This window comes from Schistocerca gregaria, chromosome 2 (assembly GCF_023897955.1).
Source record: "Schistocerca gregaria isolate iqSchGreg1 chromosome 2, iqSchGreg1.2, whole genome shotgun sequence".
Classification (NCBI taxonomy): domain Eukaryota; kingdom Metazoa; phylum Arthropoda; class Insecta; order Orthoptera; family Acrididae; genus Schistocerca; species Schistocerca gregaria.
Window position 1 is genome coordinate 305,464,909 of NC_064921.1, and position 23,265 is coordinate 305,488,173.

General features: G+C 40.5%; 1 protein-coding gene across 1 annotated transcript in view; it reads left to right on the forward strand.

The window, feature by feature from the left end:
* LOC126335757 (uncharacterized) overlaps positions 1-23,265 on the forward strand; it is a 302,590-nt gene that overhangs the window by 166,783 nt on the left and 112,542 nt on the right. The window contains exon 3 of the mRNA XM_049999215.1: positions 20,218-20,295. Coding sequence (XP_049855172.1) covers positions 20,218-20,295 — 78 coding nt within the window. The remainder of the gene's footprint in view (positions 1-20,217; positions 20,296-23,265) is intronic.

Sequence of the window (23,265 nt, forward strand, 5' to 3'; positions counted from 1 at the left end):
CAAAAAGGGATAAAAAACGTCTCAAAAATGAGATCGACAGGAAGTGCAAAATGGCTAAGCTGCGATGGCTAAAGGACAAATGTAAAGATGTAGAGGCTTATCTCACGAGGGGTAAGACAGATACTGCCTACAGGAAAATTAAAGAGACCTTTGGAGAAAAGAGAACCACTTGCATGAATATAAGGAGCTTTTATGGAAACCCAATACTAAGCAAAGAAGGGAAAGCAGATACAAGGGCGATGTGCTTGAGGACTGTATTACGGAAACGGAAGAGTATGTAGATGAAGATGAAATGGGAGATATGATACTGCATGAAGAGTTTGACAGAGCGCTGAAAGACCCAAGCCGAAACAAGGCCCCTGGAGTAGACAACATTCCATTAGAACTACTGACGGCCTTGGGAGAGCCAGTCCTGACAAAACTCTACTATCTGGTGAGCATGGTGTATGAGACAGGCAAAATTCCCTCAGACTTAAGAAGAATATAATAATTCGAATCCCAAAGAAAGCAGGTGTTGACAGATGTGAAAATTACCGAACTATCAGTTTAATAAGTCACAGCTGCAAAATACTAACGCGATTTCTTTACGGACGAATGGAAAAACTTGTTGAAGCCGACCTCGGGGAAGATCAGTTTGGATTCCGTAGAAGTATTGGAACACGTGAGGCAATATCGACCTTACAACTTATCTTAGAAGAAAGATTAAGAAAAGACAAACCTACGTTTCTAGCATTTGTAGACTTAGAGAAAGCTTTTGACAATGTTGACTAGAATACTGTTTTTCAAATTCTAAAGGTGGCAGGGGTAAAATACAGGGAGCGAAAGGCTATTTACAATTTGTACAGAAACCAGATGGCAGTCATAAGAGTCGAGGGGCATGAAAGGGAAGCAGTGGTTGGGAAAGGAGTGAGACAGGGTTGTAGCCTCTCCCCGATGTTATTCAATCTGTACATTGAGCAAGCAGTAAAGGAAACAAAAGAAAAATTCGGAGTAGGTATTAAAATCCATGGAAAAGAAATAAAAACTTTGAGGTTCACCGATTACATTGTAATTCTGTCAGAGACAGCAAAGGACTTGGAATAGCAGTTGAACGGAATGTACAGTGTCTTGAAAGGAGGGTATAAGATGAACATCAACAAAAGCAAAACGAGGATAATGGAATGTAGTCGATGTAAATCTGGTGATTAGGAAATGAGACACCTAAAGTAGTAAAGGAGTTTTGCTATTTGGGGAGCAAAATAACTGATGATGGTCGAAGTAGAGAGGATATAAAATGTAGACTGGCAATGGCAAGGAAAGCATTTCTAAAGAAGAGAAATTTATTAACATGGAGTATAGGTTTAAGTGTCAGGACGTCGTTTCTGAAAGTATTTGCATGGAATGTAGCCATGTATGGAAGTGAAACATGGACAATAAATAGTTTAGACAAGAAGAGAATAGAAGCTTTCGAAATGTGGTGTTACAGAAGATTGCTTAAGATTAGATGGGTAGATCACATACCTAATAAGGAGGTACTGAACAGAATAGGGGAGAAGAGGAGTTTGTGGCGCAACTTGACTAGAAGAAGGGATCAGTTGGTAGGACACGTTCTGCGTCATCAAGGGATCACCAATTTAGTACTGGAGGGCAGCGAGGAGGGTAAAAACCGTAGAGGGAGACCAAGAGATGAATACACTAAGCAGATTCAGAAGGATGTAGGCTGCAGTAGGTACTGGGAGATGAAGAAGCTTGCACAGTATAAAGTAGCAAGGAGAGTCTCAGGACTGAAGACCAGAAGAAGACAACAACAACATATTGCCGGTCTGTTTGACTAAGGCCGTGTAATGATCTAGCCTTAACTTCCTTTTTTTCTTTCTTGGTTTGGCGCGGTCCGCCACGAATTCCTCTCCTGTACCAACCTATTCATCTCGGAGTAGCAGCTCAATTTTTTCCCCTCTGCGGCTCCCTACCGTCGCAGCTATCCTGATATCTTAAAAGATGTCCTGTCAGCCTGTCCGTTCCTCTTCTCAGTTTTTCACAAATATTTTTTCTCCTCGCTGACTTGCAGATTCTCCTCAGTACTTACCTTTTCAGTCCATCTAATTTTCAACATTCATTTGCAGGAGTAAAACACCTCACATGCCTTGATTCTCTTCTCTTCCGCCGGCCGGAGTGGCCGAGATGATCTAGGTGCGACATTCTGGAACCGCGCGACCGCTACGGTCGCAGGTTCGAATCCTGCCCCGGGCATGGATGTGTGTGTGTGTGTGTCGTCCTTAGGTTAGTTAGGTTTAAGTAGTTCTAAGCTCTAAGGGACTGATGACCTCAGAAATGAAGTCCCATAGTGCTCAGAGCCATTTGAACCATCTTCTCTTCCGGTTTTGCCACAGACTACGTTTCACTAGCATACAATACTGTCCTCCAAAAGTACATTCTCAGAAATTTTGTACTCAGGTTAATTGATATTACTAAACTACACTAGGCCAGGAATACCAGTCTGCTTTTTATGTCCTTCCTCCGTCCATCATAGGTTATTTGTTAGTTAGGTACACTTCGTCTAATTTGTGATCCCCAATTCTGATGTTTCTTGCTGTTCTCATTTGTGCTTCATCTCATCACTTTCGTCTTTCTTCGATTTGCTTTCTATCCGTGTTCTGTACTGGGTGTTCATTCCGTTCAGCACATAGCGTAATTCTTCTTTTCGTTTACTGAGGATAGCAATGTCATCAGCGAATGTTAACATCGATATCCTTTCACCTTCAATTTTAATCCCACTCTAGAACCTGTCTTTTCTTTCCGTCATTGCTTCTTCGACGTATAGACCGAACAGTAGTGAAGAAAGACCACATCTGTATCTTACATCCTTTTTAATCCATACACTGCGTTCTTGGTCTTTAGCTCTTATTGTTCACTCTTGCTTCTTGTACATACTGAATATTAACCGTGTTTCCCTGTGGCTTACCACTGTTTTTCTCAGAACGTCTTGCACTATTTTACACTGCCGAACACTGTTTCGAAGTCGACAAATCCTATGAACGTGTCTTGATTTTTCTTCAGTCTTGATTCCATTATGAAAATCAGAACTGCCTTTCTGGTTCCTTTACCTTTCCTAAAGCCTAACTCGTTATAATCACCTAACATATCTTCAATTCTCTTTTCCATTCTTCTGTTTGTCAGCACATTGGACGCATGAGCTGTTGAGCTGACTGTGCATTCGCACTTGTCGGCTAGCGTTGATAATGGTCTCAATTCGCCGAGGAAGACGATCCCCATGTCTTTTCACTTAAATCAATATCCAGCTGAAGGCAACCATATTTCGGCAGATCACGGGACGATAGCAGTCTATTTTCATGCAGTACTGATGTTCCAGCTGTAATTATAGGCCCTATTTCGTTTCCAGTCGATTTCAGCGTTACATTAGTACATCTTCAGTCCCGTCTATTACCTGGTGTAGAAAGGCCTCAATATGTTGTAATATAATGGCGAAATAGAGAAGTGTAAATAGGTAAGAGCAAATCCATACTAATTGAAGCTTTATTGCCCCGGATAATGACTGTTACTTCATCTCAAATATGCAGTTGCACTTTTTAATAATCTTATTCAATTATGCAAAGACATCACTGTAATATTCATGGTAATTTTGGAGTACTACTTTAAACCTCTAACGTGTTGTCACCAGGACAATGCTAGCTGAGGTTTCTTTCTTCTGATGAGCGGTATCGGTCAGTGTCATAAAAGGTGCAAAAGGTAATACAATATGGAGACAATGTAAATATTGTAACAGAGAGTGAAGAGGGCTTTCTGGTGTGTTTAAAACTTAGCACAGTTCGTGGTCTGTGTTTCATGGCCCCAGACTTGTACGCCAAAGCTAATCAGTATTCTGTTAGGGCGCTTCCTTTTCCATAAGTAGATGGAAACATTCGTAGAAAATCATTGACGTCAATGGGAGACGGATGGACATCCTGCACAGTCGATCAGTACTCACTGTAGGTACTTCCGTCATTCTGGGCACACTTCTCTTAGAAAAGCTGTCTTGAAAGCTTTTACGTGGTTTCCTGTACGAAAGTAGATCCCAAGGATGTGTTTATGTCTGAAACCGAGCGACGCTACCGTCGTAGGTTCGAATCCTGCCTCGGGCATGGATGTGTGTGATGTTCTTAGGTTAGGTTGAATTAGTTCTAAGTTCTAGGCGACTGATGACCTCAGAATTTAAATCGCATAGTGCTCAGAGCCATTTCAACCATTCTTTGATGTGTTTATTAGACAAGCCGGAATCTTGTTCCCACGCGTTACGTGCCGCACAATGTTAATGTCACCTCCTAAAATCATCGAGTCGCTTCTTTCCCTACCGAATAACTGTCAGGAAGTGCAGTGCCGTAATAATATGAATGCGTTGCAATAGGAAAACTCTCCTTGTCTTCCGAGAAATTAGTTTGATAGGTATTATTTTCACATCCCATTAAACTGTTGTCACTAATTCTGTCAAAACGATGTGGAGTCGGACTATTCGCAGGCTACATAAGTAAGATGTGTTTATGTGAACTGGCTACAAACGGCCCACTTACAGAATGAGATTTTCACTCTGCAGCGGAGTGTGCGCTGATATGAAACTTCCTGGCAGATTAAAACTGTGTGCCCGACCGAGACTCGAACTCGGGACCTTTGCCTTTCGCGGGCAAGTGCTCTACCAACAGAGCTACCGAAGCACGACTCACGCCCGGTACTCACAGCTTTACTTCTGCCAGTATCCGTCTCCTACCTTCCAAACCTTACAGAAGCTCTTCTGCGAAACATGCAGAACTAGCACTCCTGAAAGAAAGGATACTGTGAAGACATGGCTTAGCCACAGCCTGGGGGATGTTTCCAGAATGAGATTTTCACTCTGCAGCGGAGTGTGCGCTGATATGAAACTTCCTGGCAGATTAATACTGTGTGCCCGACCGAGACTCGAACTCGGGACCTTTGCCTTTCGCGGGCCTGTGCTCTACCAACTGAGCACTTGGTAGAGCACTTGCCCGCGAAAGGCAAAGGTCCCGAGTTCGAGTCTCGGTCGGGCACACAGTTTTAATCTGCCAGGAAGTTTCATATCGGCCCACTTACAGATTACTAAATAGTACAATGGCTTAAATGTAATGGAAATAAACATATAGATCTTTGGCATTACTCATGTTACTTGTGAAACACGTGTAAATTCAACAACAAAATATATAGGTCCACTTGTATTTCTGTTTTACAAGTATTACCGATTTTCAATGAAAACTTTTGTGTAAACTGACAGACTTTGCCCAGAAGAAACACTTTCAGTTAAAGTTTAAAATCGGGACAGAAGGAAACTGCATCATCACGAGAAGCGCTTTAATTGATAAACACTGGCTAGTAGGGAATTTGACATTTTTTTCCCCTCGCTTAAGTAAAGAGCACACTGACATACAGGAATTAAATCAATTTTTATCATTACAACGTTGGCGTCTCATATCTCATCTACGACCCAGTTAAGGACCGAAAATGCACAATTGTCTGCGTGTGACTATCGAGGCAGGATAAGGATTGAAAATTATAAAAAGTTGTCTAGAAGTCAAGTGAAAACATGTGGCTGGACGAAACTGTTGGAAATTCGTCTTGTGAAACAATGAAGAATACAAATTTAAAATGCAGCTCGTTTTGAGAATAGATATAGAGAACGGAAACCAGCGTATTAGTGTGTAATAGGGGAGTTTTATTTATTTATTTTTTATAAATATGAGGATAATGTTTTTTTCATTATATGTCTTAAATTTATTATGTATACAGTTTCTGAAGTAAAAGTTTAGGCAAATATTTTTATCTGCAACAAATTCTACCCTATGTTTATTGTATTGTATGTGTTTTATAAACAAATAATAACAGCACATTTTGTTGCAATTGCTGCGGTTCTGGTGTTTATTTTCTTTAATGTTTGTACTCAAAACCAGCTAAAATATCAACAAATTTATTGAGATAACTTATAGATTCGGTATATGCGTCATTTTATAGCAAACAACCTAAAGTTCCACATAAAAGTGTCAAGTGTTGTTTTGGTTCGATGTGCCTACCATTTATGATGCCGCTAACATCACACCGGTAATCAGTTTCTTCCCACACTCGTTGCAGCAAATCTGGCGTAACTTGTGCAACGACAGCGTAGAATCGATTTTTCGTGTCGGGTGAATCGTTTGGCAGGGGAGGAAAATACACTCGTCTGTAGTTAAACCCCAGAGAAAGAAATACGGTGGTGTGACGTCTAGGGAGCGAGGTGGCCATGCAATTGGCCCTTCACGGTCATTCCACCCAGCAGGGAAGCGATTATCGAAGAAACCTGAAGCTTCCATGAGGAAATGGTATGGTGTACTGACCATCCCATCTAGGTCATTTTAATCGATCTGTGCAATGAAAAATTTTTCAGAAATATCCAGATGCACAAGGCCAGTGACAGTTTCCTCCATGAACAAGAAAGGGCGGGACACTTTGAATTTCATGTCTTAATTTTATAATGTATACAGTTCCTGTACCAAAACCTTAGGCAAATCATTCTTATATACAGTATTCTATCACATATTTTTTGTGAGTGTTACGTACGCAAATAATGACAATACATTTGGTTGCAATTACTGCGATTATGGTGCTTGTTTTCTCTAATTTTGACCTCAAAATCAGCTCAGATATCAACAACGCGCAGAATTAAAGTTAATTTATGTTATTAAAAAATTTATTCTTGTAGATACATAATCTACATTAGTATTGTCACTATTTTTTAATTGTCTGTTTAATGTGAATTATTTGGAGGATATATTGGAAATCGTGAAGCTTCATATTATACTCGTGCAGCTATGTGGAACATATTTTTGCAAAAATTGAAACAATAGTGTACGCAGTAGTGAGTTTGTTGTTTTTGAACCTGAGGAAAATGGTTCAAATGGCTCTGAGCGCCATGGGACTTAACATCTGAGGTCATCAGCCCCCTAGAACTTAGAACTACTTAAACCTAACTAACCTAAGGACATCACACACATCCATGCCCGAGGCAGGATTCGAACCTGCGCTCGTAGCGGTCGCGCGATTCCAGACAAGCGCCTAGAAATGCCCGGGCACAGCCGTCGGCCTTGAAAGTGACGAATCATTGTTCTATTCCTAATCGCATGTAACACTTCACAAATGTTCGAAACTTTATTTTCTTGTTGAACCTGTTAATCTCTTTCTGACATTAGAAGCTTTTTGAGGCTTCCTTTCCACGAGATTATGCACCTTTGGAACAGCTGACGGCTCAAAATCGCTACTACAGGTTTCTCCACACATCTTCGACATTCACTAATAAAATAGCTCACAGCTGTTCACGCCTGTCCATTTCCAGATACACTGGATGTTGAATCGCTGGATGTTGCCAACAACTGCCAATGAATAGCGCTGAGGTTCTCGGTGATCACCTAACAATACCAGGTGCTCATTTGTGTGCTCTCACCAACCACTCTGGAAACCATGTTCACCTCAGCTTCTACACTCGCATCCAGTACTGCCGTGAGGAAGAGTTCATGATATTACGTTAATGCTTTTGCCTTTCATGGTATGTTTCATGGAAACGCAAGACGGTGACAGGAGAAAGGCGAACAGACAACGTAGAGTCGCATCTTTCTTCTTTCGCTACGGCAGACGATGAGGAAGAGTCCAACGGCTAAAGGGCTTAGCCGGGGAAGAAACACAGACGACGGAGCTTATTGGGGGGGGGGGGGGGGGGAGGGGGCGGCGGCGGAAGGGGAGTGCACGAAATGGGCTGTGCACAATTTATGACGCGAGCCGTACCCTGGGCCGAGAGGGTTGCGTGTGGAGGCAAGGGCCTGGCGCCCAGGGCGAGATGTAAGCCGACTTATCCCTGGCAAACATGGAACTGGATGTTTTGTTCAAATGCACGAAGTAGTGCTTATATAACTGACGTAAGCTTGGCAACAGAGATTAGTTTTATTTATTTATCGTTGAACGGACACAGCCATCATCAGCAGCAATACTGACATTTATTTGGAAACGAACAGACCTACCTAAAAAATAAAAGTCATCGAAAATTTCACCAATATTATAGAAACTTTTAGTGTCAAATTACATTGCTTTCTTTAGATATTCCGCTAGCACAGGTAACTAAACGTAGAAATGAAATTATATAATGTATGATACAAACAACCCAAAATTAGCGCCTTAGGACTGTTTTAAGAAACCATTATATAAAGCAAGTTAAATTATGTGAAGAAAACAGTTCTTTTTTAGATGGTGGTGGGGGGGGTGGACGTAGACGGTCTAGAAAGTTCGATGCCCTGCTCAGTGCTTAGCTAAAGTTCGTATACCGGTCCAGCGGATCAGATTTACATTTTTTCGTAAATCACTTAAAGAGAATGCTGGGATGATTACGTCAACACTTCCATGGTCCATGTAACCATTAATATTTAATGCTACGTCTCTAGTGACCTTATTGTAAACGCTATAATACAGCCGCGTTTCCTTCGTTTTCGATTCCATTTTTGTGCCTTACTTTTTTCATTCTTTTAGTTAAGAAACTTTGCTGTCCTAGGTGAAAAAGAAGGATTACACGACTGACCGGAATGAATAGTCTGGTAAGTCCAGAACGCGATTTTCCAGTGTTAGTGCAAGTGAACAAGAATTATAGGATCTGTTGATTGGAATGATCTAAAGAGTACAGGATATTGATAAAAGGTAAACAGAAGGAGGGCGAAAGTAATGAGGAGTAACAGAAATTATGCTTGCCATTAAAAAAAAACTAAATAAAAAACGAAGTAGTAGTGAACGAATTGTGCTGCCTTCGAAGCGAAACAAGGAGGATATAAAAAGAAAAGGCAGACTTGCACAGCCAAAGAGAGCATTCATAGTTAGAAGTCTACTAATATTAGACATCTGCCTAAATTTGAGGGAGATATTTCTGCTTCTGTACGTTTGGAGCACAGCACAGCATAGTATGGTAGTGAACTGCGGACTGTGGGAAAACCGGAACAGAAGGGAATTCAAACATTTGGCTTGCGTAGTTCGGAATAATTCTGAAAATTATGTGGACTGATACGGTAGCGAGTGAAAGGAGGTTTCCCGCAGAATGGGCACATCACTGACCTAATTCGTTTGCTAAAAACAGAAGTAAAATACAAGTATTTGGTTTCCAATGGCAAACTATACAATCATTCTGAGGGCCTGGCCGTGGGTAAGCCACTGGGAGGCATCTTGGCAGATATTTTCATTAATTCACTCTAAGAGAAAGTCTTCAATAATTTTTCAGCTACTGATCGGGTACTATGTCATGTCCTAGGTATGTAGAAGGAATTTTGACCATACACAGTGGTTCCAGGGAAGGGAATCAGAATTTGTTTGAATTTTTTAATAGGCTTCATGAAAAAAATCAGCTTCACTTGTGAACTAGAAAATAACAACCGTCATCTTAATTTCTTGGACTTCAGTTTTGTTATTGACGACGACAGTCTTTCTTTCGGTATTTTTCGAAAAGCCACTAATACAGATCAAATTATGCCCGCTAGTTCAGTGCTCCCACATTCCCATAGAAAAGCATTTTTCGCTTCAGCAATTTATCATGCAGTTTCTGTACCTTTGTCACCTGACAATTTTAATGAAGAGATGAATGTAATAAATACTATTACAGTTAATGACGGGTTTGATCCCACATTGCTTGACAAGATCTTCAAAATTAAAGCTGACACTAAAGTGACCACTTTAGGCAAAAGTGCTGTTTGTGACAGTAACGAGTACAAAATATTTTTCTCGATTCCTTTTTTAGGCCCTACTTCGATAGAATTTGCCGTCTTTCAATTTAAAAAAAAAATATGTATTCTAAGTTACCCTTTCCACTAACAATAATTGCACAAAAAAATCTCATTCACAATCACTTGTCCACAGTTGCTTCTATAAACAATTCAGGAGGCGCCTTGCCACGGTTCTCGCGGCTCTCCCCGTTGGAGGTTCGAGTCCTCCCTCGTGTGTGTGCGTGTGTGTGTGTGTGTGTGTGTGTGTGTGTGTGTGTGCGTGTGTGTGTGTGTGTGTGTGTTGTCCTTAATGTAAGTTACTTTAAGTTAGATTAAGTGATGTGTAAGCCTAGGGACCGATGACTTCAACAGTATGATCTGATAGGAACTTACCACCACAACAATTCAGCAGTGTATAAAATCACTTGAGATATGTGTTCTGTTTATTATATAGGACAAACTGGAAGACCTTTTAATGTCAGGTACAAGAGGCAGTAATGTACACAATTCCACTTTTGCTAATTATCTGCTAACTTCGAGACACAATCCGAAAAGTGTCGAAGAAATTTTCTTTTACATAGAGAAAAGAAAGTTCATAGGCTCAGCGTACTCGAAGAGCTGGAGATTTTCAAGCATATTTATAAGAACGATGGCCTTATCCTCAATGTACAGCCACAATTACTAACAAAAAATTTTCAATGTTTTTAATCCATTACTCGCGTAATTTTGATTCCTCTATTTTTTTACTATATTTTCCTCCCTCTAGTTCCGAAACACCATTTTCTTCGAGTCCTATATACGTTTGATGGTAATGACGTTTGGTTTGCGTGGCGATCAACTGCGCGGTTATCAGTGCCCGTACAAAGTCCGAATTTTTGCATAGTCCAATTTTTTTACACAGCCCAATCTATCCACAGTCACGAATGACGATGATGATAATGATGATGCTGATGAAATGATGAGAACAACACAAACACCCAGTCCCCGGGCAAAGAAAATCCCCAACCCGGCCGGAGTCCGGTAGACGTGTACCACTAAAGTTAACTTCATGCAAATATTTTCTGGATTGTACAACTCTTTGTATAATTTTCCTACATTATTCAATCCTTTACATAATACTGATTTCTGGGTAAGCTCTTAGTTATACTCAATCTGCTTCACTACTGTGTATTTTCAAAAATACATTAAGCTTTCTTCCTTTGTATTTTGTTTTTAAATATGTTTTTTAACTATGTGTGTTATAGTGTTTCAAATGGGGACATGTCACTGTCCGCGCCCTATAGGCGGCTCAATTTGTATTTTTTTCATTGCAGCACTGTAAGCCACTGGGCTGATATTTCTGATGTTGTTCCTAGCTAGGCACACGTTCCAAAGGCTGGAAGGTGTTTCACGTTTTTGGCTTGAGCATATTTGCTCTTAATTCCGAACATTGCTTTCTCGCAGTGTAATTTTACGTAAGTAACCTTTGTATGTCATGACAATTGTCAACTTGGTTAATGTTTTTTTTATTATGTCTAATTTTCTATGCATTATTGTATAGGGTTTCTCAAAATTTCATTCTGATGAAGACAGCCTTAGAGGTGTCGAAACCGAGGTCAATGCACCAAACAGTTATTTGCAATCGGCTGGCTGTGTGATTTCTATGTTGACCGCTGTAGAGGTAAAAACTGTTGAGATTGAAATACATCCAGCAAATAATTGAGGAAGTACGTTGCAAGGGCTACTCTGAGATGAAGAGGTTAGCACAGGGGAGGAAATCGTGGCGGGTCGCATCAAACTGGTCAGGAGACCAATGATTCAAAAGGAAAGAAAACATTATTTCTGCACACATGTTTTTGGTATAAAATCCATTACGGCAAAAGCAGTTTTTTTTTTTTTTTTTTTTTTTTTTTTTTTTTTTTTTTTTTTTTTTGTACGAATGCGTACGGGCTCGTTCTGTCTGGGCACCATACGGAAAGACATAGGGTTGAGAGGGAAACGACAGAATTATACTACGTACCCTTCGCCATACACCGAACTGTGACTTACGGAGTAAATAATACACTGATGCTTTTCCGACATGATTTTTTTTGCACTGTTAAATTACTGAATTATATTGATTTGAAATTATACTGAGACAATATAGGAGGGAGATTGGCGTGGGTACAGGTTTGGGATAGACAAACCAACTAATGAGATTAAATGGAAATTGGCTGTCAGAGATTGTGTTAAGAAACGAGCCCATCGTAGAATGTCTTCACATATCAACATAAATGACAACACTTCTAGAGCAATTTATGTCGCACAGGCAGTGTTATTAATAAACGCAGGGTTTAGGGCTCATGATGCAATCTTCGCCTGTTTTTTTGAGCACCAGGCCGCGGTGTCAGTTCATTAGCGCTTGACAAACGAGATAGCGTGACGCCACAGCTGGCTGGCTAGAGACGGTGTCTTCACCGGTGGTACGTCTGTGCGTCCAGCAGCCTCTCTGGTAGACAGGAAGCTTGCGTTTTCACAGAAATCTGCGGTATTATTGCAGGAAGACGTGCGGATGTATGTCGGATGCGAAAACAAACAGTTTACCATACTTAGGTTCTGAAAGGTGTGGCTTATTGTTTAGGACACTGGTCAAACGACAGGAGGGGCACAAATCCCTGCCCAGAACACAATTTAAGCGTTTCGTATCTTCACTTCAAGTAAATGACGAGTCAGGACAGGTTTCATCAGACTGGACGAAAGCAGTAATAACACCAATCTTTAAACATGGAGACAGAAAGGATTGTAACAACTACAGAGGTGTCTCTTTAATCAGCGTTGTGGGTAAAATCTTCTCAGGTATTGTTGAAAGGAAAGTGCGAGTTTTAGTTGAGGACCAATTGGATGAAAATCAGTGAGGGTTTAGGCCTCTTAGAGGTTGTCAGGACCAGATCTTTAGCTTACGGCAAATAATGCAGAAGTGTTACGAGTGGAACAGGGAATTGTATCTATGCTTTATAGATCTGGAAAAGGCATATGACCGGGTTCCTAGGAGGAAGTTATTGTCTGTTCTACGAGCTTATGGAATAGGAGGCAAACTTTTGCAAGCAATTAAAGTTGACGGTAAATTGAGTTCATGGTTCAGAGTAGTTTCAGGGGTAAGACAAGGCTGCAACCTGTCTCCACTGTTGTTCATATTATTTATGGATCATATGTTGAAAACAATAGACTGGCTGCGTGAGATTAAGATATTTGAACACAAAATAAGCAGTCTTGCATATGCGGATGACTTAGTTGTGATGGCAGATTCGATTGAAAGTTTGCAAAGTAATATTTCAGAGCTAGATCATAAATGTAAGGACTATGGTATGAAGATTAGCATCTCCAAGACGAAAGTAATGTCAGTGGGAAAGAGATGTAAACGGATTGAGTGCCAAATAGGAGGAACAAAGTTAGAACAGGTGGACGGTTTCAAGTAGTTAGGATGCATATTCTCACAGGATGGCAACATAGTGAAAGAACTGGAAGCGAGGTGTAGCAAAGCTAATGCAGTGAGCGCTCAGCTACGATCTACGCTCTTCTGCAAGAAGGAAGTGAGTACCAAGACTAAGTTATCTGTGCACCGTTCAATCTTTCGACCAACTTTGTTGTATGGGAGCGAAAGCTGGGTGGATTCAGGTTACCTTATCAATAAGGTTGTGGTTACGGATGTGAAAGCAGCTAGGATGATTGCAGGTACTAGTAGATGGGAACAATGACAGGAGTGTGCCCACAATGAGGAAATCAGAGAAAAACTGGGAATGAACTCTATAGATGTAGCAGTCAGGGCGAACAGGCTTAGATGGTTGGATCATGTTACACGCATGGGAGAAGCAAGGTTACCCAAGAGACTCATGGGTTCAGCAGTAGAGGATAGGAGGAGTCGGGGCAGACCAAGGAGAAGGTGCCTGGATTCGGTTAAGAATGATTTTGAAGTAATAGGCTTAACATCAGAAGAGGCAGCAATGTTAGCACTGAATAGGGGATCATGGAGGAATTTTATAAGGGGGACTATGCTCCAGACCGAACGCTGAAAGGCATAATCAGTCTTAAATGATGATGATGATGTAAATGATGAGCTGATGTCTTGAAACAAAGTGGATTCCCTTCTCCTTTATTCTGATGTAGCGACCCGTCTCAACACGTTGCCAGTGGAACATTGCACTTCAATCTCCTTTCCCTTCTTTGTGTTACTGATCTATAACGTCAACAACTGTTTGAAATAAAGAGACTGTTGTTTTTATTTTTCCAGTATAAGAATGCTGGGATGCAGTAGTTACAGGATAACTTACGACCGAAATTAGATTCCGGATATTAATATACAGTGAGTTAAAAAAAGTATTCGTTTGAGAGGTGCTTGTATGAGCCAAAACAGGAAAAAAGTCAATTAAACGAGGGCCTCAGAATGCATGCCTTAAGAGCTACGAGCAGTATTTCATTTTCCCTACTGTGAAACATCCCTTTTCTACTGCAAGCTCTTTGCTATGGATGAGAGCGAGATGGCGAAGCACTGGACCTCCCTGACTAATGCATTGAACATAAAGTGACCGTGGGATGTCATCGGCCTATATCGCTGACATCCATCTCTTGTACCGTAATTGAGCACTTTTAATGCTAAAGTAAAACTACCTTTTTGGAGAACGAAGAACTCTTCTGTAAAAATTAGTATGTTGTTTCTTGATGTGGTCTTCAGTCCTGAGACTGGTTTGATGCAGCTCCCCACGCTACTCTATCCTGTGCAAACTGCTTCATCTCCCAGTACCTACTGCAACCTACATCCTTCTGAATCTGCTTAGTGTATTCATCTCTTGGTCTCCCTCTACGCTGCCCTCCAATACTAAATTGGTGATCCCTTGATGCCTCAGAACATGTCCTACCAACCGATCGCTTCTTCTAGTCAAGTTGTGCCATAAACTTCTCTTCTCCCCAATCTTATTCAACACCTCTTCTATGTGATCTACCCATCTAATCTTCACCATTCTTCTGTAGCACCACATTTCGAAAGCTTCTATTCTCTTCTTGTCCAAACTATTTATCGTCCATGTTTCACATCCATACATGGTTACACTCTATACAAATACTTTCAGAAACGACTTCCTGACACTTAAATCTACACTCGATGTTAACAAACTTCTCTTCTTCAGAAACGCTTTCCTTGCCATTGCAAGTCTACATTTTATTTCCTCTCTACTTCGACCATCATCAGTTATTTTGCTCCCTAAATAGCAAAACTCCTTTTCTACTTTAAGTGCCTCATTTCCTAATCTAATTCCCTCAGCATCACCCGACGTAATTCGACTACATTCCACTATCCTCGTTTTGCTTTTGTTGATGTTCATCTTATATCCTCCTTTCAAGACACTATCCATTCCGTTCAACTGCTTTTCCAAGTCGTTTGCTGTCTCTGACAGAATTACAATGTCATCGGCGAACTTCAAACTTTTTATTCTTCTCCATGGATTTTAATACCTACTCCAAATTTTTCTTTTGCTATTATAACTACCATTTGGTTTCCATACAAATTGTAAATAGCCTTTCGCTCCCTGTATTTTACCCCTGCCACCTTCAGAATTTGAAAGAGATTATTCCAGTCAACATTGTCAAAAGCTTTCTCTAAGTCTACAAATGCTAGAAACGTAGATTTGTCTTTCCTTAATCTAGCTTCTAAGATAAGTCGTAGGGTCAGTATTGCCTCACGTCTTCCAATATTTCTACTGAATCCAAACTGATCTTCCCCTAGGTCGGCTTTTAGTAGTTTTTCCATTCGTCTGTAAAGAATTCGCGTTACTATTTTGCAGCCGTGACTTACTAAACTGATAGTTCGGTAATTTTCACATCTGTCAACACCTGCTTTCTTTGGGATTGGAATTTTTATATTCTTCTTGAAGTCTGAGGGTATTTTGCCTGTCTCATACATCTTGCTCACCAGATGGTAGAGTTTTGTCAGCACTGGCTCTCCCAAGGCCGTCACTAATTCTAATGGAATGTTGTCAACTCCCGGTGCCTTGTTTCGACTTAGGTCTTTCAGTGCTCTGTCAAACTCTTCACGCAGTATCATATCTCCGATTTCAACTTCATCTACATCCTCTTCCCTTTCCATAATATTGTCCTCAACTACATCGCCCTTGTATAGACCCTCTATACTCCTTCCACCTTTCTGCTTTCCCTTCTTTGCTTAGAACTGGGTTTCCGTCTGAGCTCTTGATGTTCATACAAGTGGTTCTCTTATCGCCAAAGGTCTCTTTAATTTTCCTGTAGGCAGTATCTATCTTACCCCTAGTGAGATAAGCCTCTACATCCTTACATTTATCCTCTAGCCATTCCTGCTTAGCCATTTTGCACTTCCTGTCGATCTCATTTGTGAGACGTTTGTATTCCTTTTTGCCAGCTTCATTTACTGCATTTTTATATTTTCTCCTTTCATCAATTAAATTCAATATTTCTTCTGTTACCCAAGGATTTCTACTAGTCCTCGTCTTTTTACCTACTTGATCCTTTGCTGCCTTCATTACTTCATCTCGCAAAGCTACCCATTCTTCTTCTACTGTATTTCTTTCCCCCCATTCCTGCCATTTGTTCCCTTACGCTCTCCCTGAAACTCTGTACAACCTCTAGTTTAGTCAGTTTATCCAGGTCCCATCTCCTTAAATTCCCACCTTTTTGCAGTTTCTTAAGTTTTAATCTGCAGTTCATAACCAATAGATAGTGGTCAGAGACCACATCAGCCCCTGGAAATGTCTTACAATTTAAAACCTGGTTCCTAAATCTCTGTCTTGCCATTATATAATCTATCTGAAATCTGTCAGTATCTCCAAACGTTGTGAAACAGCCCGCTGTGTTCGTCCAGAGAGCGGTAGACAGTAGCGGCCAGGATGGCACCGTGTTCCTTGACATCCGGAAGATATTCGGTTAGTGAGCAAAATATGATCTTAAGGAGTATAGGTCCAGATTTGTCATTACATCAGAACTTCCTTGCAGAAATTGTCGCTCTTAACTGGATAAAATCGACAGATTTAATGGTAATTTCGGGGGTGCCCAAGGGGAATGTTACCGAACCGTAGTAACTATTCATTTTATACGTAGTATTTCATATAAGGTGTTTTTCTCTATTACTTGCAAAATAGGAAGTGAAAGGACTATTTATTCAGATAAGTAAAAGAAGAAAAGTTATTATTTCCTCAGAGTTCTGAATATAGTTTAGTTAATTCGAAATAAATTCTCCTAATCCTTGTGTCTTTGGCTTGATCTGTGTTGAATATACATGTGCTACCTATGGCATATGGAACTCTGTGCCGGACCGGAATTAGAAAGGCATTTCCCGCTTATTGCGAGCGGTCGCCTTCACCGTTTTGGTCATCCGTGCACAACTCCAGGACCGACACAAACTTCGATATGTCACACTCGGATTCGAGTTCCGACTCGGAACAAATTTTCACATGTCAGTGACAGGATGTACATCTTTACCTAAAACAGCTGACACCGAGATATTCGTATTCAGCGAATTTATTTCGAAATACTTCCGGACGGCTCTCAATCGCCATTAATGTTTGTTCATCCAGACGTGCAAGTAAATAGTTTCTTCAGCTATTTTCCAAAGAATTGCAGCGTTAACTTTTAATCTCTTAAATATATTAGTCTCTACATGTATCTGACGTATTTTAACGAACTGTGTACAAATAAGTTTAATCAAATTTATGGCAGTTTTAATTAGGGGACTAGAAATGTTCTGTTTAGGTATAGATGCAACGTTCTGTTCCTACAATTAAGGCGAGTCAGCCAATGATCTCTTCAGTTTAAGTGTACACCAGGCTCGAAACTTTACGGGAATCGGCGAAATGCCAAGAGTAATGGGGATAATGGGCAAGGGGCACTGCTTTAGTGAGAATTTATGTCAGACAGGAGGCGTGCTAGGGTGGTCTGTGCAGATGCAGTGGCTTAGTGGTCTAGCCGACACGGTAGCTCAGCTTGTTCGGTCGGTGTTTAGCTTCCCTTAATAACAATAATAAAAAAAGAAAACTGAGTGAGTGGATCAACGATGAACTTAATGGGCGTCCTGGGACATCCACCTGAATAATAACGATCAAAATGAGATTGGTCAGACCATCTGCCTCGTAAGAAGGAGACCCGGGTTCGAATCCCAGTCCGGCGAAAATTTTCAACTTTCCCCATTGATTTCAATCAATGTCAACTAGCATTCAGTTTTTGTATCCTCCGTGTCTTAATTCTATGCCTAACTGGTTGCGTTTGGATGCTAATTGAATCCATTCTCAAAATTTCTAGTTCCATAGCTAAAAACTGCTAAAGATTTTATTTAAATTGGTTTATTTACAGCTGGTTTAAATACATCAGCTAGATGATAAAAAAATAATGTTGTATTTTAAAATATTACAAATCGTTTGCAATAATTGCCTGAAAATAATTAAATAAGCTATGTTCATAACTAAACAGAAAGGTTACGCTTCTCTATTTTACCTAGCTAAATAAATATTCGTTTCATGTATTGGTTTGTAAGATACAGTAAAAGAAAACACCTTATCTGAAACTACTCTATACAAATAAGATAGCGAATCACGGCAGAAGTTTGTGATTCTCTTCGTGAACGAAGTAGTTCATTGGGAGGTTGTAAGACCAGAATACTGCAGTGAAATGTAGGAACGTCAGTTGGCGCAGCAGTTGGCAGCTATACCTGACCGTAAATAAATGTAACGTCTTCCGTATACAGAGGAGAAGAAACCTATTATTGTTCGATTACACAGTTAAATGCACTACTGATGATAACTCTTACCATGTTGCATTAAGGACGATATGGTGAAGAGCCAACGAAGAGTGGCGCGTTTCGTCACGGAATCGTTCAAAAAGCGAAAAAGCGTTGGTAGATGCACTGTGAGTGAAGAATTACGCATGAACTTCGAGGACGTACGTTACAGGAAGATTTTGAGAACACATTATTCTGCAAGATACATCTCGCGAAGTGACAACGACAAGACGATTCTGGAACCAGAGTTCTCATGGATTCTTACCGGTAGTCGTCATTTATTCTCATTATTCTCTAACGCGAAAACTTTACAGGCGAATGGAAAAACTGGAAGAAGCCGACCTTGGGGAAGATCAGTTTGGATTCCGTAGAAATGTTGGAACACGTGAGGCAATACTGACCCTACGACTTATCTTAGAAGCTAGATTAAGGAAAGGCAAACCTACGTTTCTAGCATTTGTAGACTTAGAGAAAGCTTTTGACAATGTTGACTGAAATACTCTCTTTCAAATTCTGAATGTGGCAGGGGTAAAATACAAGGAGCTAAAGGTTATTTACAATTTTTACAGAAACCAGATGGCACTTATAAGAGTAGAGAGACAGGAAAGGGAAGCAGTGGGTGGGAAGGGAGTGAGACAGGGTTGTAGCCTCTCCCCGATGTTATTCAATCTGTATATTGAGTAGGCAGTGAAGGAAACAAAAGAAAAAGTCGGAGTAGGTATTAAAATCCATGGAGAAGAAATAAAAACTTTGAGGTTCGCCGAAGACATCGTAATTCTGTCAGAGACAGCAAAGGACTTGGAAGAGCAGTTGAACGGAATGGATAGTGTCTTGAAAGGAGGATATAAGATGAACATCAACAAAAGCAAAACGAGGATAATGGAATGTAGTCGAATTAAGTCGGGTGATGCTGAGGGAATTAGATTAGGAAATGAGACACTTAAAGTAGTAAAGGAGTTTTGCTATTTGGGGAGCAAAATAACTGATGATGGTCGAAGTAGAGAGGATATGAAATGTAGACTGGCAATGGCAAGGAAAGCGTTTCTGAAGAAGCGAAATTTGTTAACATCGAGTGTAGATTTAAGTGTCATGAAGTCGTTTCTGAAAGTATTTGTATGGAGTGTAACCATGTATGGATGTGAAACATGGACGATAAATAGTTTGGACAAGAAGAGAATAGAAGCTTTCGAAATGTGGTGCTACAGAAGAATGCTGAAGATTAGATGGGTAGATCACATAACTAATGAGGAGGTACTGAATAGGATTGGGGAGAGGAGAAGTTTGTGGCACAACTTGACTAGAAGAAGGGATCGGTTGGTAGGACATGTTCTGAGACATCAAGGGATCACAATGTAGTATTTGAGAGCAGCGTGGGGGATAAAAATCGTAGAGGGAGACCAAGAGATGAATACACTAAGCAGATTCAGAAGGATGTAGGTTGCAGTAGGTACTGGGAGATGAAGAATCTTGCACAGGATAGAGTAGCGTGGAGAGCTGCATCAAACCAGTCTCAGGACTGAAGACCACAACAACAACATTCTCTAATGCAACAAGGTAAAATATGAAATACAGTTGCTCTAGAAATACGGAGGAAGACTAGATTTAAATACATTAGATACAACTTCGAGAAGTATGACCTGCTTACCTTTTCAATTTGACTTTTGTGCGTAGATTATAGTGCAAGTAGCTATAGACCCGCAATTAATTTGATCATTTTCTTTCTTTCAGGTGGGTAAAAAGCTTTCTCATCGGCTTCCAGTATCGGTGCTAGCACTTGCTGTACACAAGACACGAAAGAAATTTATGGTAAGGCACATATTTTATCAAAATATTAGTTTGGGATGTCGTGTGGAGGTGTCACAACACGGCGTAATAACTTGCTAGAACGTCTCTAAGTACTAAGATTCGAGTACTTTGTGCTTTGAATCTCCCAGCCTGTAAAAACAATTCGTTTGTCCAGGAACGCTGGATTCAATAAATAATTCGCATTTTCGCTTTTGTCAGCGAGGGTTTCCGTCATAAAAATTTATTGTCGTACGCGGGAAGAATTTAGAGATTTAGTTAAGCACTGACAACAGCATCGGATATTGAGAAAATATTCAGCTTTAATCCAAGGGAAATACATTATATTGTTTGACAATAGTAGATTTACACAGCGAAAAGCATAAACAAAAAAAAAAAAAAATAATTACCACAGCGCAAATGCAGTTTCCCTTGTAAAAAAGCGAAAAAAGGGGGGGAGGGAATATTGAAGTTTTGGCATCCTGCGTCAATTGCTTTTATTTAGCCGGTTACGATATAGCTGCCCAATTCCAATGTCGTTTGCATCGCATTTCAGCAGTGAATAGAATATTCGCGAGTGATTATGCACTGTGCCACTGTTCCGCCGTCAAAAGATAAAAGGGGGGCGCGGGAGGTTGGAGGTGGAAACGGAAGAGAAATCTCTATTGAAATGTGGTTTGGGGAGGGTGGAGGGGACTTACGGGATGGAAGCCGCAGGGAACTGTACACCCACGCGATGAGCTGGCCAGAGGTTTCCGTTTTTATGGACAGATATCGGATTAATAGAGAGATTTTTTCTTCCTGCCGTTTCACTTCAAATAATTCGTGAAAGATTCATAGGAGGGTGGGTCATACTCTCCTCGTCCCCACCCTCTCTGGTTTCGTGAGCTGCCATTGGAGACGGATGTTTAGACTCTTACAATGGCAGAAAACTCTCTTGTGCACGTCGGTTATGTACACAAATGGTACAGAAGACAAAGCTTTTTTTTTGTTATTCAGTTGAGCTTCAAAATTTCGTCGATGTAAGGATTATTGGGGATGGAACACATAAGCTAGACTGAATGAGTTGTGAAAAAAATCAGGAGAACAAGACTGGGGTTTAAACAGAGTTCGTTCTCAACCGAATTTAAAGTTCTCATCCGGAACCACAAGGAATTTCCAGTGTACAAAAATTAACAATATGAGGGCGTCTTAAAAAGTAATGCTTCCGAATCTTGTATGTGGAAACTCTTAAAGGCTTGTAAATGAAACAAATTTAATAATGAAACGTCCCCTTAGAAAAATTAATGAATGATTGTGCTGATAAACATCTTACATTATTTGATTTTCAAACAGCTGAGCAAAGCTGAACGTACTCAGATATTTCTCTCTTTACTTATTCTGATCATCACTAAACTGACACACAACACTTTTTTTTAGCGCAGTGCAATCTGACTTTCAATAATCTCTACAAAAGAATGGTCCTGACTAACAATAACCTATACCTTCCATGAATCACTTACCTCACAAAAATCTTCTTTACTCGAACTACTGCAATACAGCGAGCGCCAATATTGCCAGCTAAATAAAAGAAGGCACTAACTACTGATAGGCATAGTTAGCAAATGAAAGATTTGATAGAGAACAAACAATGTATTTACCTTAATAGTGTTCAAAAGTCAGAATATAATCAGTTAATGACATCCAGTCCTACAAATTTACTGTCTCTGATGGACACAAGTCCAGATCATCCGCTCTCAAAATTCTGCCATCTCTCTCCCCACATCCACCACTGCTGGCAGCTCATCTCCAACTGTGCAACGCTACGCGCTGTTCACACCTAACTGCCCAACACTACAATAGCGAATATTCCAACAATGCCAACCACGCACAGACTTCACACAGCACAGTCAGTGATTTTCATACAGAGCGCTAAGTGACGTTACCAACGTAAAAACCCAAACAGTCTACTTACAATAACATTGGATATCTTTATTCCTCATGACTACATTTTTACATCTCCACTTAAGTCGCCCTTACACCGAACACATTTCTCCCAACGAGAGACCAGTTCTTTGTTACCGTCACCTTAGACGGAGCCAAACCTTATCTCTGCTTGCACCGCTTTATCTTTATCAAAGTGAAGACATCGGTGTTCTTTAAGTTTTTGAAACAGATGAAAGTAGCTCAGGGCCAAGTCGGAACAGTATGGAGGATGATCGATGACAGTGAACCCACTGCGTCGGATTACTGCAAATGTCGCAGCGATCGTGTGTGGTCTGGCATTGGCATTCCGAAGGAGAGGGTGCTCCCTGCATGGATGACCTCTTCTGTGATTAGAAGCAGGTTTCCAGCACTCTGTTTTCACACATCGGCATAGCTGCGTTACACTCCGTCATGTTATACGCTGCAAATCGGGGTCCTTGAGCGGCAGAAGCTTGCGTCACAGAAGGTGGGAAAGTCGACCGAGTAATATGCATGACATGCAATACCTCAGCCGATATTGAGAACAGAATAAAAAATTCGGAGGCATTACCTTTCAGCACGCCGTCGCAACATCCGCAAGGGTGCACTATCTTCATTGGAGATTATTACCTATTTAACTGGCACGATTTCGTGGATGCAACTGCTACGTACTTCATCTCTGGTCTCTCATAGAAGTAATCTTTGCGATCGGCTCTTGATCTTTTGTACCCCTTTTTTAATTTATTTCCGCTCTTTTTACTGACGTTTATTTTTGTTTTCATCCTTTCTCGAGTGGCATTCGACGTTGTTAATTTGCTTACGAAGTATATTACATACACTATTGGCCATTAAAATTGCTACACCAAGAAGAAATGCAAATATAAACGGGTATTAATTGGACAAATATATTATACTAGAACTGACACGTGATTACATTTTCACGCAATATGGGTGCATATATGCTCAGAAATCAGTACCCAGAACAACAACCTCTGGCCATAATAGCGGCCATGGTACACCTGGGCATTGAGTCAAACAGCTTGGATGGCG